Raw genomic sequence first — 17,915 nt, forward strand, 5'->3', positions numbered from 1 at the left:
GCTACGTAGTGACCCATATTGGACAGCTATCACTATTTCCACTAAAATGCTTTGTAGATTTAGATTGAAATATACCAGCCGGCTGTGGTCAAAAACAATTGTTTTCCAAGGCTGTAATTTTTAACAGTATAAATTCCTATTGCCTTTAAATGTTTGTATTGGAGAAAATAAGGCTTACTGATCTTTAAATGACAGTTTCCAGAGTAATTATGTTTAATCAGTTAATCTCTCCCAGCAGTTTCCTCAATAGGGCTTTCTCTAGTGCACTTCTTTTCATGGCCTCAACACTGGGATTTGAATCAATGAACAGGCCATTCCTGTATCCAACACAGACTGTCTTCTGAGTCATATCGCCTGCTTTCATGTACTGCCAGGGTCTGGCTTGAACTCTCAGAAGACTCAGGATGAAGACGGGGGAGGTTGTGTAACATGGATCAATCACATGGATTGTTGCTGTGATAGCGCTTACACTAGAAGGCCCAATCAGTCCCCTGAGACCTTGGCTCATTCTTCAAGTTCACAAAAAAAATGGTCTTCTCTCTCTCTCTCTCTCTCTCTCTCTCTCTCTCTCTCTCTCTCTCTCTCACACACACACACACACACACACACACACACACACACACACATACACACACCTTTTCTTGCTTTAGGTGTATTAGGTATCACCTATAGTGTGTCACATTCTCTCTGGTTCATAAGAATCCTATCTATAACTTTGTTTCTTCCAGCAGACTCTAAATAACTCAGCAAATCAGTATGAAAAAAAGTAGTCATGCAGTTCAACCATAGGGCAAAGTTTTCTAGAACCATCAGGACCACTGTTAAATCCTTGATATTTTCTTCTGAAAAGCTTCTAGGCCAATGCTGACCTTTGGGGAATTCTCAATATGGTGTGCAATCTTAGTCAAAGCAAAATTTTGAAAATCTTTAGCCTGTTCTCTCTGAAAGGTATTTTCTCCCCTTTCCTATAAGATAGAAGTTTGTAGTCTTATTCAATTTGATTGGTTCTCCTTTCTGTGAGTTTGTCTTTTAAGATTTCAGAATAATAATTTTTTTTAAAATGTTGAAGAAAGAATATACCTGTTAGCACTGACATAGGGTTCATTAGCTGTTACTCAGAGTTAACTATCTCAAAAGAAATTTCAAGAAATGTAAAGTAATGAATTCTTATTTCAGTCCATATTATTAGATCAGATTCAGATTTAGAAGTCAAAAATTGTCAAATGCTTTCTTTTTTATATATAAGGAAACTAAAGTATAGGGAGAGAAAGTACCTACTCCAGGGTCACAATTAGGATTTACACTTGCAATCTATAACTCTTTCCGATATGCCACATAGCCTCCCTTAAATGTTTTGGTTTCCCCCCTCCACCATTGATAGTATTCTGTGATTCTGTGAAATGTTTGAGTAAAGTATCTTGTGTGCCCAACAAATATTTCACAATTGGGAGGCAGAGTGGTATATGAGAAGCAGTATAGAGCTCTGGACTACTGACTAGGGGTCACTAGATTCAGGTTCAAGTCTGGATTCCGATGTTTACGAACTGCATGACCATGGATAATCTTTCTGTATATGACCTCCATTTTTATAAAAATGGGATAATAGTATTTGCACAACCTTTGAGTTCAAATAAAACTCAAAAGTTTTGTGTGAGAGATAATACAAAGTGGAAAGTCCAACATCCAGTACATATTTATTTATCCCCCTATAATATATATATATATAGATATATATATATATATATATATATAGATAGATAGATAGATAGATAGATATAGATATAGATATATATCTATATCTATATCTATATCTATATCTATATATATATATATATTTTATATGGTAGGTGTTGTGGGAAATGCCGACACCATGAAGAACCTTACAGTTTGGTTGGAAAGACAACATGTGCACTAAGAGTTAAATAGTTATACCTGTTAAATAATATGCAAGATTATAATCTAAAAAATGTTACACAATTGTGTAAGGTTAAATGCCAATCAAGTGGTAAAGACAACGATCATTATGAGTTTTCAGGAGACAGAAATGACTTCCTTGAAGAAATAATACCTGAAATGTGCCTTGAAATATTAGTAAGATTTGGGCAGAATATGCTTGGATTATTTTTGAGACTAGAAGAGACCCATTGGGCTGAAGCAGTAGGTTTATTTGTGGGAAAAGACATAAGGGATTGAAAAAGTTGTTTGGAAATAGTCATTTATTCATGTCATTCAAACCTGTCCTTTTTCGAGAGCCTATTGCATACAAGACACTGTGCTAAGAGCTAGGTATGATATAAATTGAATATTGTACTCCCTTTGTCTTGGGGCGGTAATGAAATTTTACCATCTAGTGAAGGAAATTATGTATAATAGCAACTATACTTTAAGACAGAGCTGAAGTACCTAATGAAGACATACATTCAAAATAAAATTTTAATGTGCTTTGAGATTTTCAAAGAGAAATTCCAGCCAATTAGGGAAATCAGGAAAGGCTTCAAGAATGAGGGGAGGAGATAACTAAGCCCCAAAACTGAGTCCTGAATAATAGTGGAGTTTCAGGTAAAGATTTAAGTAAAGGGTCTTCCAGATTGAGGAAATATGATGAGCAAATCACATAGCTGGCCTCAATCACTTCATGTGAATAGGCTCAGATAAACTATAGTTCTGGTTAATGAAAACAAAAACTAATAGATGTGATATCTGCTTGGTAATCTTTGAAAAATCAAGAAGAATAATACAAGTGCCACAGAACTAGAAAAGTGTAAATGACTCTGAGGTCCATTCAAGGATTATATTCTTATGTGACAAGACAAAAGCAGGAAGTAGAGTGTTTTTTAAGGAATAGTGAGGAGCCCTGTTACAATGGGCCACAGGGGAGAAGTCAGAGATAAGGCTGGGAAGGTAGATCGGGACTAGAACATTTCTTTGCTAATAAATTCTGACTTACATTGACAAGCATCATGATGCTATTGAATAGTTCTAAGCACAAAAATGACATGATGAACATGGTATTTTAGAATGATTAGTGTGACAATTAGTACAGGATGGATTCAAATTGGGGGATGTAAATACTGGCTAGAAATTACGAGAAACAACGGGTTCAGCAGCTATCCAATATGAAGAGGGAAGAGAATTGGACTGTGAATGATCTCTTAATAAGTGAGAGAACACTCGAAGTATACATGTCATTTCTACTTCCCAGTAGTCATTCCTTTAAAAAGTTACTGTCCACAATTGAAAAATCAAATAGGAGGATAGAACATTTAACATACCAACCCTAATTGGAAAACAATACTCACTAATCTCAATATAAAACTATTTTCTTATGATGGAATGGAAATTATAATTTATTAGAATATATCACCATATTCACTAGAATAATATAATCATTTCTGGAAAAGAAGCAAGAAAAATGTGTAGGAACATTATCTTTATTTTTGTTAATTGTTCTCTTCATTTTCAGTCGAAAATTTAGTTTTTTATATAATAACTTGAAGTTTTATGCCTGTTTTCACTCAAGTTTGAGATATAATGCTTTTTCAACTAAAAAAAAAATTAGAGAAAGAAGTCTAATGAACCATGGTCAAAAACAAACAGAAAAGCAAAGCAAAGAACAATTGGCATTTGCGGAACTTAGTTCATTTGATTAGCAAAAAATAATAAATTTAGTCCCGATTTGTAGCATTTTCCCTTTTCTGAGGTGTAAATGTTCACAATGAAAATTTAACAATTGCCTCTCAAAAAGCCTTTTCAAGCTTGCTCCAGCATGGCCATGCCTGGAATTTTCTCTCTCATCTTCATTTTCTAGCTTCCCTGGCTTCATTCATGTTTCACCTTCTGCAAGAACTCTATGTTTAATACCTTCTCTGTGAGATTATCTGTGTTTTCTCCTCTATACCTCTTTTTTCACATAGTTGTTTGCATGTTGTCTCCCTAGACCCAAGGAATATTCTCACTTATCAGAAAATTGCCTGTTCTTTTAATGCACTCTATACATCCATTGCCCTTGAGAACTGGTTATATCTTGTGGTATTGTTCCTATAGTACTTTTTTTTTTAAAGTACTCACTATTCATCTCAGAAAGTTTCAATAACTGAATTGTTCAGCATCTTCCAAAATCTGAAAACACTGTCTGGTTTTATTGAATACCGCAACAATAGTATTGCAATTTACAATCCACAGGAACAATGTGAGATAAAGGATTCTGGTGCTTTGGGTAATTGAGTTGTAAATGAGCAAACTATCAAATCCTGTGGCTGCCCTATTGATGCATGGGGATGTGTGAATTTTCTCCATGTGTTTACTCAGTGTTCTTTGACACACCCACAGTGGAGATGAATCACTAAGGTGCTGTGTATTTGACAGTCCTAGAACATGTTGAGATGGAAAGCCAGATCAAGGAAATAGCTTTTCATTTAGTTCATGGTGTACTGTTAATTGATCCAACATCATTCATTACTTTTCAGGAGCAAAGATTCTTTAGCAAGTGGATACTTGGAAGGTGACTTCATTAGAAGAAAAAAAAAGACGACAAAACCTGTCTCCATGTTTTGTGAAATTGAATCGTCCTCTTTCTATATGCCTATGCTGATTTTAAACATTTCTTTCCATACAGGTCACTTGGAGTCCTCCTCTCATCCCAAATGGTGACATACTCAGCTACGAAGTCTGCATGCCAGACCCAAGAATTATAGTTACCCCCAGCAGCAGCAATACCTCTATATTTAGTCAAATAATGACCCACCTCATTCCTTTCACAAACTATTCTGTCACCATATTGGCTTGCTCAGGAGGTGGCGGACATCTTGGAGGATGCACAGAGAGTTTGCCTACTTATATCACAACCCAACCCACACTACCTCAGGGTGTTAATCCTTTGTCTGTAACTCCTGTGAGTGAGACATATATTGGGGTTTCTTGGCAGCCACCCAGTAGGCCAAATGGACCTCATCTGAGGTAAGTGATCTTAGTATTAATTTATCTAAATATGTTATTTCCAGAGAAATGAGTATTGAAATTCTTTTATTTGTAGATGTTTCACATCTTGTGCTTGAAGTGATATGGCACTGTAATAGATACTTATAATAATTAACAAGTTCATTTCATGGTACTCTGAATACCTAACTCCTTTCAATGCAGCAGTTACCTAGTCACCATATACACACCTATTCCTAATTTCAAGAAAAAGTGTTTTATTATACTTTACTAATCAAGTTAACATACTGAATACTAGTTTAGATATGAATTTCACATGGTTAAATTTATAAGGATAAAAATGAACTTTACAATTACAAAGTGGGGGGAGCATAGCTAGACAGATGTTGGCCTGAAAAAGATCTGGATATGACTTCTAAGTTTAACATGATATAGCAATAAAGAAATTAAGGTAACATTAGGCTGTACTATGAGAGCCATAAGGTCCAAACGAGTTACTGATAATGAAAATGGTATATAGATATGAACATATAGTCTATAATAATTTAGTTATAATAATTTTATTGAGAAATGCAGCTGATGTTGGTCAATTGCCATAATAATGATACTTAAAAAGACTAAAAAGCCCTTAGTTATTAAATATTGATTTACTTGTCAAAGATATGACAGCTAAAGGCAATATCAGTTTTTAAACTCATTAAAATATATCACAGAATAATAATGGAAAATTATGGTCAATATCTCTTCATAAAACACAAAAATGGTAGATGATAAAATACGTATAAAGAATATTTGTTGAGTAACTCAAATAAGCAGAGTCATTCTGAGGGAATGTAAGGATAAAAATGGAAGGAAAAACAGAAAAGAAAGATAGAAAAGAGAAGAAAAATGGAAAAAATCTGCAAAGATTTTTTTTTTGTCATGAAGGAAAAATGAGTTACAAAATTTACATTCTAACTACTCAGCCCTTAATATGCTCATAGAAGAAATAGAAATGACACTAAAGAGAAAAAATGCAAAAAGCAATAGATTAAACTTAATGTACATGGATAATTATGCTGTAGCTAACATAATTGTAAAGGCATTGAGAAACTGATTCACAGTCTATCTGAAAGAGGAAAAGCTATCAAAGGCATGGAAAAAATTTTACACTTTATTACTACTGAAAAAGGAGACTTAGAACACATCAAAAATTACCAAAATATATGCCTACTTTCCCACTTAGTAATATTTTTATGATAATAATATACATAGACATTAAGGATATACTTGATGAAACCATTCATAAGGACAAAAGGAAAAGTAGTCTTTCACAAGTGATATTATACAATAGACAGTGTTGATCAAAACATAATTGTCAAAAATATGTAAATACATTTTTTTGTTTTACACACACACACGTTACTCCTCCTGCGGCATAAACAGGAGTTCTTTCACCATTTTGACTACCATCCTCCACATATTCTCACGATTATTAAAGTCCTTCCTCAAATGAGACACCCAGAAATTAATAAAGTACTCTAGTTTTGTTCTGAGTACATTTAATTATAATTTCTGGACATTCAAATTCTGGACATACACACATATATAAATATTGATATCTAGATAGATAGATAGTGCAGCTGGGTGGTGCAGTGAATAGATACTAGTCCTGGAGTCAGCAAGACCCGAGTTCAAATCTGGCCTCAGACACTTAATAATTGTGTGACCCTGGGCAAGTCACTTAACACTGTTTGCTGCAGTTTTCTCAACTGTAAAATGAGCTGTAGAAGGAAATAGCAAACCACTCTAGTATCTTTGCCAAGAAAACCCCAAATGGAGTCAAAAAGAGTTAGACAGGACTAATTGGCCAAAACAACTTCTCTCTGATCTGTATTTATATCTGTGCATATATATATATATGCACAGATATACATATATATTTATATATACATATGTATACATATATACATCTATAATATATAATTATTTTATATGTCATATGATAGAGTAACATGACACTTTAAGGGCACTCTTCCCACAAGGTATCTCCATTTCATACAACAAGAAATCAGAAAGATGTATGCTTCACTGGCACTGAGGTTATCTAGTGCAGAGCCCACACTGAAAAGGAATTTCCTATAGATGGTAAAGTCCTCCAGATGCTTCTGTTTGTGCATGACATTGTGGTATGGCAACATTATAAAGCCACATGAAAGAGACTTATAATTTCTCAGAAAAGCAAACTGTAACCATCCACGGAGGAAAATAAAGAGGATGAAAAATATATATATTTTTCAGACAATGGTATGGAGTTTTATGTTAGATAGGCAGACTACAGAGTGTATCCATAAGAGTATGCATGTGTCACTCACACACATACACACACACACAAATATATATATACATAAAAATTATCTATATAAACTTATATGAGTCTATATAAACTTAAATGAGAAGAAGAAAGTGGAATGGATTGCCTTTGGGAAATTGTAAAGCTCTTTTAGTGACCTTAAACTTTATGAAGGCCCGTATTTTAATACCAATATTCTACCAGTAGTATAAGGCTCTAAAGACTTAAAAATGAATATTACACTAAGTACAATGCAAAGAGAGGTTCATGCTAAGTGTGAGTAGCCTGTAACACATTACAAATGTAGAATTCCAAAGAAGAAGCAATTTAAAAGATGTCACCAGAGAAGTATATGGTTGAAAAGAAAGATAAGCTGATCATGTGACAAGAGATTGAGATAATTGGTTGGCTGCCTAAGTACTCCACTGGAATCCTCATGATGTCAGGAGAAAGTGAAGATGTCTCAATCAAAAGGGGGATAACCTGTGGGGACAAGAGTCACAACGGGATGGTAAGGGAAGGACAATTTGTGACCTATAACCTTGGAGGGACTATCCACCTGGAGGAGGTCACAGGTCCATTTGAATTTGTGAGTATTTTGAACATCCAGGAATTGTGGCATTATACTTCTAATATACTCTGTTTTGATAAGAACACAACTGGTTAACTGTGTTCAATTCTGGTTGCCACATTTGAAGAAGCATATTAATGATCTTGAGAATATCCAGAGAAGGGCAATCAAAATGGTGAAAGAACTTCAGTTTATACCACAGGAGGAGCATTTTAAGGAATTGGGGATATTTAACATGGAGTAGACTTGTGTAGGTAGCGGGAAGCAGGGAGCAAGGTGTCTGTCTTCAAGTGTTTGGCTGTCGTAGGGGAAAAGGCAACAACAATAACAAAATCATTGTGCTTAACTCTCAAAGACAAAGCTAAGAACATTGAGTGGAAATTGCAATGAGGCAAATTTAGGCTTTACATTAGGAACAACTATTTAACAATTGGAGCTAGCTAAACGGTGCCTTATGCAAAGTATCAGCTTGTAGCAAAAGGAATTCTTTTTTATTTTTTCATGTATGAGTTATATTAGATGGTTTCTGAGGTCCTTTGAAACTGAATTCTGTTATTCTGTACATGGTAACTTTGGTAAAAAGAAAGTGACTCAGGGTTAAAAATTGGATGCAGAAGTCATCACTACTGCTGCTCTTGCATTTCAGAAAACTTATGAAAAATACAGGCAGTATAGATAGCTAAAAGAGAATTCATATTCCTTTTGTTGTTGTTGTTGGTTTTTATACAAGGTAATTGGGGTTAAGTGACTTGCCCAGAGTCACACAGCTAGTAAGTGTTATATGTCTGAGGCCAGATTTGAACTTAGGTCCTCATCGTTCCAGGGTGGGTGCTCTAACCATTGCACCACATAGCTGCCCCGATAATTCATATTCTTATTTTCTATATTAAAGACTAATGTCTAGGTTATAGATCATAGATTGTGTAGCCTAGATGAAAGGTACCTTAGAGGCCATGTAGTCCAAACTCCTCATTTTACCAATAAGGAAACTGGGACCCAAGGCAGTTAAGTGACTTGCCTAAGGTGACACAGGTAAGTTATCAGAAGTGGGATTTCAACTTCATAGGCAGTGTTCTTTTAATTGTACCAGACTGGCTTCTCAAAATAGATTTTCAAAAGCTGATCTCGGTCCATAGAGCAGAGTATACATTTTGATAGTAGATGCATACAGTTTGTCCCCAAAGTCTTAGTGCAGTTTGAAGTTTTAATAGCTTCAAATCATATCAGTACTTTGAGGACACCCTGCATTTTCATTATTGGGTAAATTTTGGCAACAATAGTTATGTTATTTCGTGAACTTTTGAAACATTTTGTCTATTGATATTACAATTGACTCTAGCATTTGGCAAATCTGATTATGCCAAAAGATATCCAAAATGACGAGCTTCTTGAGAACTAAATAAAGTAAAATTCTTCACTCGCCTTTTCTAGCAGTTTTTAAAATAACTGGCTAAAAGCCTAATACCTGCCAAAAACAATACTTCTCTGTGAAACTTGGGAGTTGTAAGAACAAAATGATGTGTTTTCCTTAAATAGATACACACACACACATATGCACACAGAACAACCTGAATTTTGGTAATAACATTAGTTGAGATAATCCCAGTGTTCTGCTTGTCTTTTGTGTTAGATATGAGCTTCTGAGACGTAAAATCCAGCAACCACTTGCATCAAATCCCCCTGAAGATTTAAATCTGTGGCGCACTATTTACTCAGGAACTCAGCGGTTTTACGAAGATAAGGGTCTTAGCAGGTGAGATTACACAAACTATAAAAACCAACGCTGGCATTTTGTTTAGGGTGTATTCAATAGTTCAGAGCGTTCTTTGTGTCTCTGTTGTGTGATCAGATTATCAGTTATGTAATAAAAACATGTTCTGTTCTCATCCCTAGCATTAATCATTGCTCTGCAACAGTCAGAAGGGTAATTGTTCATCACTCTGAACTGCGCATTTAAAAACATTAAAAATGTTTTGCAGCTAGACTTTAGATGATGTCAGTATCTTCACTTGCAGCCAGATACTCTCTATAGAGATGCATTATTCAAGAGAGAACTTTGACAGTGTTACAACACAGGGTAGGTTGGAGAAATGCCTCAGTAGCAGCAATAGCAATGATGGCAGCAGTAATCAAAATACTCCCTTTTGTGTAAAGCATTTTGCAAAGCAGTTATCATGTTCTGTTTTGTGTGATTCTCCCAATAATTGTCACAAAATGATTTCCATTCTACAGATGAAGATAAAGAACCAGAGAAGTTTGGTAATATAAAAATCATCGTTTTCGCATTTAAAATTCTTCGCAACCTAGACCCTGCCAACCTTTCCAATCCTCTTACAATTTACTTTTTCCACTCCCAAATCTCTGTGTTTTAACTGGCTATGTGTTACTGTTGTTGAGTTATTTCAGTTGTCTGACTCTTTGTCAGACCCCATTTGGGGTTTTCTTGGCAGGTATATTGAAGTGGCTAGCCGTTTCCTTCTCCAGCCCATTTTATAGATGAGGAACTGAGGCAAAAAGGATTTTAAGTAACTTGCTTAGGGTTGCACAGCTACTAAGTGTCTGAGGCCAGATTTGAACTCATGAAGATGAATCTTCCTGATTTCAAGCCCTGTGCTCTATCCACTGTGCCACCTAGTTGTCCATACTGGGTATGTACCCTGTACCTGAAACGCTCTCCCTCTCACCTTCACCTCACTTCCTGGATTTTTTCAAAGACAGCTGAAATTCCACATTCTGGAAGAGACCCTTCTCAGTCTACAGCCCCCTTATACATACCACACCCCCTTTCTTGCTTTTGCTTCTCTGAGATTACCTTCCGTTTCCACTCTATGTATCTTGTAAATTTGTAGTTAATTAAACATTATCTTTCTCATTAGAATATTAGCTCCTTGAGAGAAATAGCTCTTTTTTTCCTTTTCTTTGTATTCCCAGTGCTTAGCACAGGGACTAGCACATATTATTTGCTTAATAAATGTTTGTTGAATGACTGATGGATCCTCACAGTAATCTTCATAAAACGATTTACACTTACTTCATAGATAAAGTTAGAGAATTAGAAAGGTTCAGTAACTTGGCCACAGCTAGGCATTAGGGAGAGCAGATCTCAAATGCATATCTTCTGGCGAGAATTCTACTGTTCTTTCCATTACGTCACACTGCCCCTCAAGGAATCATATTCATTCCTTTTGAAAAATGCATTTTGAGTCATTGATTACATTTTCCAGGGAAGCATGTATTACAATGGAAAGTATTCCCTTCTGGGAGTTTGATACTCAAAATATCAAAACATTAAACGTTTTATAAATGTCTGAATAGTCATTTAACCTTCACCTTGGCTCTACATTGCCTGATCAAATCCATCAAGGGTCAGGCTAGGTCATGTGCTCATTTTCCTGTCAATGATCATCTCCTCTAAAAAGCATTAGGTAGTTGTGTGGGGTACTTCCTGCAGTAGCTAGCCTTGAGAAAACTAGGATTTCTCAAATGATCGAGACAGCCTCAGAAGTTCATCTCTCAAGATGGCCAAATAAACTCATGTTTGGTCAACTAAAATCATGGAAAGAAATGGAAAAGACAGGCTGGGGACTGAGGTCCAGGCTAGGTCTGGCCTACACAACAATTGCTCCAGTTGCCTCATGCAAATAGTTATGACAGGTGTGGAGGAGTTGGGAAGCGGCACCCTACCCTCACAACAAGAAGCCCAAGATAAAGACTTACTGAATTTTATGGATTCTATAGACAGAAAGAGAAAGTGCTGCAGGTTAGATTTATTCCTTTTTAAAGTTCTACTTACTGACCATTGGAACTCAGCATGAATCATCTTTCATATATCACTTTATGAGGCGGGGAAGGTACATGGATTGTCTATGTTCTTTAGTAAAGGACCAAAATCCCTGTGCCATGCCCCACAAGGCAAAACAAAGTATACACAACAGTTGGATGTATGCTACTCCTGTTACATGACATTGGAAAGGTATGGGTAACCCCTAATTTTTGAAATACTTGAATGTTGGACAAAGAAATTTTTTTAAATTTAATTTTACTTTTCTTGATTATATGTAAAAAAACAATTTTTGCATTCTTTTTTTTTTATTTTAAGTTCCAAATTCTCTCCCTTCTTCCTTCTCTTTCCCCTTCCTTGAGAAGGCAAGCAATTTGCTATAGATTATTCATATGCAGTCATTCAAGGTGTATTTCCATATTAGCCATGTTGCAAAAGAAAACAGGCACAAAAAAAGAAAAATAAGGAAAGTAAAAAAAAAGTGTGCTTTGGTCTACATTCATACTCTATCAGTTCTTTCTCTGGAGGTGGATAGCTTTTTTTCATCATAAGTCCTTCAGAATTGTCTTGGATCATTGTATTGCTGAGAATAGCTAAGTCATTCAAAGTTGATCATTATAAAATATTGCTGTTACTGTCTACAATGTCCCCCTGGTTCTGCTCACTTCACTATGTATTAATTCATATAAGTCTTCTGAGGTTTTTCTGAAGCCATTCTGCTCATTATTTCTTGTAGGACAACAGTATTTCATCACAATCATACACCACGACTTGTTCAGCCATTCCCCAATTGATGGCCCTCACCTCAATTACCAATTCTTTGCTACCGTAAAAAGAGCTACCATAAACATTTTTGTACATATGGTCATTTTCCTTTTTCTTTGATCTCTTTGGGATATAGACTAGTAGTAGTACTGCTGGGTCAAAGGATCTACAATTTCATGGCCCTTTGGGCATAGTTCCAAATTGCTCTCCAGGGTTGGATCAGTTCATAAGTCCACCAACTGTGCATTAGTGTCCCAATTTTTCCCACATTCCCTACATTATTTGTCATTTTCCTTTTCTGTCATTTTTGCCAATCTGATTGGTGAGGTGGTGCCTTAGAATTATTTTAATTTGTCTTTCTCTAATCAGTAGTGATTTAAAGTATGTTTTCATATAACTATAGATAGCTTTGATTTTTTCACCCAAAAACTGCCTGTTCACATCCTTTGACCATTTATCAACTGGGAAATGATATATTCTTACAAATTTGACTCAGTTCTCTATAGTTTATAGAAATGAGGCCTTTATCTGAGAAACTTGGTATAAAAATCCCCTCCCCCACACCCTGTTTTCTGCTTTCCTTCTGATCTTGGCTGCATCGGTTTTGTTTGTGCAAGACTTTTTTAATTTAATTTAATCAAAATTATCCATCTTACATCCTATAATAGATTGAAGTGGCGTGTTGGTAGTAGGGTGTGAATTCTCAGTTGGTCAAGGTAAGCAAACTTTCCTACATTTAAGAAATACCTAGATGGAGCTATCCTGGGACTTCTTAGAAAACTTGAGGTGCTACCTGCTAGGAGCCATCAGCTATTTAATTGAACTGAGATAATAGTGAAGAAAGAGGAATGGGAATAGTGATTGTTCAGTGATCCTAGAATTTTAGAGCTAGAAGGAACTTTAGAGATCATGAAGCCCACCAGCCTCATTTTACTGATGAGGTAATGAAAAGAAGTCCAATTACTTTGCCTAAGATCTCAAAGCTAATTAGCAAGAGAACCAATACTAAAGTTAAGTTTCTGGCTCTCAGGGTTCAGTAATATCCATTATAAGATTTTAAAGAAAAAAACACTACAAAGGTCTTCCTGACTCCAAGTCTAATACTCTACCCACTGTACCACTTTGCTACCCCCAAAGTGCATGATTGTTTTAATGAGGTTGGAGTTGCTGTCTCAGATGGGATATAAAAGTATGGAGTTCAAATTTTCAAAAGGATATTTCTGTGAATACGGTGGATATGTGTTGAGACCAATTTCTCTAACAGCTTGCTCTACTTAGAATCAAGGATTTAGAGCTGGAAAGGATTGTAAGGATTATCCAGTATAGTTCAACCCTTTAAAAATTTGATAAAGAAACTAAGGCCCAGAGAGACTAAGTGAATTCCCAAAGTCATCCAGGTAGCAAAAGACAGAAACTGGATTTAAAATCAGGTTCTTTGATCTCCAAATCAAGGTTTCTTCTTAGTATAAAGTGTCTGTACACATAAAAGTGTCTGTACACATAGAAGAATGCCCCAGTATCTATACACAAAGAAATGTCTGTACACATAGAACACCCAATCTATCCATCTGATCTAATGAAATTGTAAACTTCAGAATATTCCTGGCCAATTTTATTCAGGTAATAATGATGCATAATAGGTGAAGCAATGAGTGATGGTCTGGATAATCCATCAAAAACAATAGCAAAAGAAAAGAAAGAAAAACTTCTCCTTTAGTTATATGGCTATTTTTGACAAAAGGAGATTTTCTCCTTGAATTATCTTGATAATGACCTCAAAACTCTATTTCCCTTTGTATGTGTAGACACAGCCCCAATGTAACCATAGGTTTATGCTACCTGTCAGGTTCTAACTTTTCTCCTTTAATAACTCTGTGCAATGTGGCCAAGTTATGGTTGTTGGGGGAACCATAACTTTGGATTTCCTGACATTTTCATCACTTGGAAAATCTGGTGAACGTGCTGCTGTTGCATGGCTCTGCCCTATGTGAGTCATGAAACCCCTGTCATGAAGGGCTTGACAAGATGGCAGGAACTACCTCAATTTCAGTTATCAATCAATCTTTAGGAGTTTCAGTATTACCTACTTACTGCCTCTGTTGCTGGGTCTTCAGATAGAAAAAAATAGGATAGAGGGGAAAAAGTGTAAAGAGTACTATTTATTTCTGGTCTTCATTCACAAACTAAGGCAGAATAAAGGATAGGCCTATTGTAATCTGTTGTTTCAGTGGGGCAAACAGCTGACAGTTTTAATAGCTTACTTGTCATTGAAATAACACTATGAAATATGCCATAGTTGCTCCTTTTTTCAGTCATGTATAATTTTCTGGAAAAAAAGTTTATTTTTTAGTGTCACCGTTTGTTACTGGACTCTATTCCAAAATGCCTTTGCAAAGAAACTTTGGTAGCATTATCTTTAAATGAAGAAAAATAAAAATAAGTGTACTTTCCCCTCATTTAAAAAGTAGTAATTTTAAAAAATGAAATCACTAACCTACCTAAATATAAATCCTAGGATATAAAGAAAACATAATTCTTGTAACAATGCATTCTATTATAATTATAGTTTCATGGTAATAAATATTTTTAAATCTTTGTAAGGTAGTCTGGTTATTTGGGGCAATAGTAAGGTCCATACAATTTTAGTTCCAGGTAATAAAATGGGCACTCCCCTTTAATTTCCTGAGATTAGGCTATACACCAGAAATAATTTGCTTCATAGTTCATTTAAAAATGGATTGGTACTGTGGAAAGTATTTGCATGATGCTGAAGAAATAATTTATGAGATACAATTACATATGCAACTCTGAAAGATTAGCAAAAATGAAAGTTTTCCCTCTTCTTCTCCGTCTTTATCACCGATAGGATTTATTTTTGGCATCCTCCCACATTACAAAGGGACTATTTGTTTCAAAAGTAGGGGAGATTGAGAGGGAAGGCCATATCCATTTCACAATTTTCTGATATTGATATAGGCACAGATGGTATTTTCGCTTTGCATTTGTTTTCAGTGGCCTAGATCTTAACAGATAGAATTCATTTTGTAAGCCATCGTATTCTAATTCAATATTGAAAAATTTGCTTTTTAGTGGTTAAGATCTGTATGTCATCATAAAAGACAACAAAATTTCTTCTTATATTTTCTCCAGCAAAGCATTTGCCTTTTCAGCACTCAGTGACCACATAGCATGTAGCAATAACAAAAATGGCAGCATATTAGTTTCAGATTTGATAGACTAGAAGAATAAATAAAAATGCATGGCAAATACAAACTCCATCACTAGGGTAAGGAGAGCAACATAAAAAAAAATCTTTAAAATATAATACTCCATTACCTGTTTTTCAAAATCAGCTCTCTTAAGGTTTTACCATCAGAAGTTGATAATAGAATGGACATAGACCTACATACTATTTCTTTTTCATGATAATGAATTGTATTGATGTCTTTAGTTTTTACATCATAATAATTCCTTGATTCCTCACAATCTACATTCTCAAAGAGGTTTACATTGTAACAAAGAAAACCATTTAAACAAAACCAACCCACATAATGACTACATCTGATCAGTTGATGCAAATCTTCCTGCTTCTATAAATTCCTCATGTTCATCATTAAGTGATAATAACTTTCCATTAACATTTAAATATCAAGTTGATGGTTACCTATTTTTTCTAACTTCTTTGTAATAGAGAGAGTGTTGCTATAAGTATTTTGATATATCTAGTAACTTTCTGACTTTGATCTTCTTGGTGTATGTGTTCAACAGTGGAATCTCTGAATCAAAGGGTATGGACAATTTATTCACTTTCATAGCATGATTCTGAATTGCTTTCTACAGTTGTTGAACCAATGCACTGTTCTGTCAACAGCATATTAGTGTATCCATTTTCCTATGGTTTCCCCTAGCATTGTTATTTTTACCAGTTTTCTGAGTTTGAGGTAAAAATTTATAATTATTTTAATTTTTATATCTCATTATTAGTAATTTGGAGTATCCAATTATGTAGTTGCTGATAATTTTCAATTATTATTTAAAAAAATCATTGATATGATTGTGTTAACTACTTACATATCTTGAATGTCAGATTTGTCAGAAATATTTGAAACATATTTTTTCCATAGTTGATATTTTCCCTTCCTTTCCTAGTTATATTCCTTTTGTCTGTGCAAAAGCTCTTAAAATTTAATCAAATTGAAATTATTTTCTTTTATATGATTATCTCTGCCCCTTGTTGAATTAAGAAATTTTGCTAGCTATAGTTGTAAAAGACAATTCTTTTCATTCTCTATTTTTATTGATGTGACCTTTTAAAATCAAGTAGAGTATCCATTTGGGGAGAGGAAGCATGGCCTAGAGAAAAGAGGGTTAGACTTTGAGTAAGGAAAACTGGGTTCAAATCCCACCTGTGACACATAATAATTCCATGACCATGTACAAGTCATTGAAACTGTCCAAGTCCCAGACAACTGTCTAAGACTGAATTTTAGATATATGAGTTGCTGAACTGTATGTGAGATAGGAGTTTCTACATTAAGAGTTCCCTTTTAATGGATCTACATGTACAAAAATATTGACAGCAGATCTTATTGTGGTGGCAAAGAATTAGAAATTGAGGGAATGTCCACCAACTGGAGAATGGCTGAACAAGTTGTGGTTTATGATTATGATTTAATAATATTTTTCTATAAGAAATGATGAGCAGGATGGTTTCAGTGAAAAAAGCAAGCCTGGGAAGACTTATATGAAATGATGAAAGTGAAGTGAGCAAAATCAGGAGAACATTGTATAAAGTAATGACAATGTTGTAATGATAATCAACAGTGAAAATTTTAACTACTCTGACCAATATAAGGATCCAAGATAATTCCAAAGGATTCGTGATAGAAAATGCTATCTGCTTTGGGAGAGAGAACTGATGATGGAAATATATTATCTTTCACTTTATTTTTCTTGCTTTTTTGCAGCATGACTAATACAGAAATATATTTTGCCTAACTTCAGATATTGTATTCAGATATTATATTTCTCACCTTCTCAATGAGTGGGGGAAGGGTAAAAAGGAAGAAGAGAACTTGTAACTTAAAATGCTAAAAAAAAAGTTATTTGTTCATGGTAAAAATGAATAAATACAAATTTTAAGAGTTCCCTTCACTGATATGGCACATAAATCACAAATCGAGATGCTGCTTCCCCATACTCCAAAACATATACACAGAAATGTGCACAGACGTACAAACAGACAGGGAACTTAGTATAGTAAGTGCTAATATAATTCCCCCTCTTTTTTTAATTGCCCCCCTTTTTCCTGATAAATTGCTTCCTTTTTTAACCAGAGGTTCTTGTCAAGTAGGGAGATGTTTTTCCTCTAATAGTTTGTTATTAGTTTTACTGAGCACAGAGAGCTACTAAGCTAAACTGTCCTTGGTTCTTGTTTTTCTAGTTTCTTCCGTTCTTCGAAGTTTCTCTTTTTAAAATCAATACCAGTTTTATAATCATTATTTTATAATATATTTCAAGGTCTAGAAATT

General features: G+C 34.8%; 1 protein-coding gene across 1 annotated transcript in view; it reads left to right on the top strand.

Annotated features, from left to right (window-relative positions):
* Positions 1–17,915, top strand: part of USH2A (usherin) — a 962,202-nt gene that overhangs the window by 652,679 nt on the left and 291,608 nt on the right. Inside the window, 2 exon segments of the mRNA XM_020982269.2 lie at positions 4,616–4,956; positions 9,469–9,591. Coding sequence (XP_020837928.1) covers positions 4,616–4,956; positions 9,469–9,591 — 464 coding nt within the window.

This window comes from Phascolarctos cinereus, unplaced genomic scaffold (genome assembly GCF_003287225.1).
Source record: "Phascolarctos cinereus isolate Bilbo 61053 unplaced genomic scaffold, phaCin_HiC Scaffold_5;HRSCAF=322, whole genome shotgun sequence".
Lineage (NCBI taxonomy): Eukaryota > Metazoa > Chordata > Mammalia > Diprotodontia > Phascolarctidae > Phascolarctos > Phascolarctos cinereus.